Below are 1,407 nucleotides of genomic sequence, written 5' to 3'. Positions count from 1 at the left end.
AAGGCTATGTCATAAATTTTTCTCATTACTAGTCATTGAAACAAACTAAAGTCTTCCAAATGTATCTGATATTCTGTGGGTGGGATGCTACAAAAGAGACAATATTTGTGCCTGCAGGGGAGTGGCAAAAGTGTGTACAACTAATTTTGGAAATATTTTCAGCACAGACTGAGTGTCTGGTAATCTAGGATTTCTTCATAAATAAATGAGTGTGCAGATGTATATGGACAAACAATTAACACTTTTTTATCTCTTTCCAAAAAGCAGAGATCTCACCCTTCACAGGGTCTTATCAAATTCACTGAACTGAGTGATGAATCTACTCATCAATGTGCCCTGATACAATGTTTCTTAGCTCACATAGGAAAGAAACCTGATGTCAACCAGCAGTGGGGAAGGTCACCTAGTGAAGAGTCCTCCCTCAATACACACAATCAGACTCACACCAGAGATAAATCAAATGCATGTCATGTATGAGGAAAAGTCTTTAGCAGCTTCTCTAATCTTCGGCGACACAGGATGATTCACACAGGAGAGAAGCCATTTCAGTGCCATCTTTGTGGGAGAACCTTTGTACAAGGCTCTGACCTTAGAAACCACAATCGAATGCACACCAAAGAGAAGCCGTGTAAGTGCCAGCAGTGTGGGAAAGCCTTCAGTCAAAGTTCTTACCTTAGACAACATGAGAGAACTCACACAGGAGAAAAGCCATATGAATGTCACATATGTAAGAAAGCTTTCAAACGAAGATGGTACCTTAGAAAACACCAGATGATCCACACTGGGGAGAAACATTATGAATGCTACCAGTGTGGGAAAGCCTTCAGTCAGAGCTGTGGCCTTAAACACCACAAGAGAATCCACTTGGGAGAGAAACCACATATATGTCTCATGTGTGGGAAGGCTTTCAATCAAAGTAGTAAACTTAGGCTGCATAACAGAACACACACAAGAGAGAAACCATATGAATGTCAGCAGTGTGGGAAAGCCTTCAGTCTACAATGGATCCTTAGACAGCATGAGAGGATCCACACTGGAGAACGGCCATATACCTGTCGGCTGTGCGGGAGAGACTTCACACATCGTTCTTCCCTTAGATGGCATGAGAGGATCCACACTGGAGAGCGACCATATTTCTTTCAGCTGTGCAGGAGAGACTTCACACATCCCTCTGCCCTTAGATGGCATGAGGGAATGCAACACTAGAAAGGAAATCATGAAAGCCTTCAGAGACATTCTGACCTGGAAGGACATGGCGCTACAGAGGACAAGACTGTGGAAGAAACATCAATCATAGCTTTAGCATTAGAAAGCACCAGCAGACACACGCACTAAAGAAACACTTTGCAAGCAATGTGAAAGATCTGTTTGTCATCATACAACACAGTACAGAAAGCATTTTATGTA

At 42.4% G+C, this 1,407-nt stretch overlaps 1 protein-coding gene across 1 annotated transcript; it reads left to right on the top strand.

Annotated features, from left to right (window-relative positions):
* The first annotated feature begins 489 nt into the window (after positions 1-489).
* LOC136386855 (zinc finger protein 596-like) lies at positions 490-1,206 on the top strand. The gene has a single exon (XM_066357976.1). It carries the CDS (start codon positions 520-522, stop codon positions 1,204-1,206), a length of 687 nt encoding a protein of 228 aa, XP_066214073.1. The 5' UTR covers positions 490-519.
* Positions 1,207-1,407: the final 201 nt, after the last annotated feature.

The sequence above is a fragment of the Saccopteryx leptura genome, unplaced genomic scaffold (genome assembly GCF_036850995.1).
Source record: "Saccopteryx leptura isolate mSacLep1 unplaced genomic scaffold, mSacLep1_pri_phased_curated manual_scaffold_17, whole genome shotgun sequence".
Lineage (NCBI taxonomy): Eukaryota > Metazoa > Chordata > Mammalia > Chiroptera > Emballonuridae > Saccopteryx > Saccopteryx leptura.
Note: the sequence above shows the minus strand (reverse complement) of the source record. Positions and strands in the feature narration are given on the sequence as shown.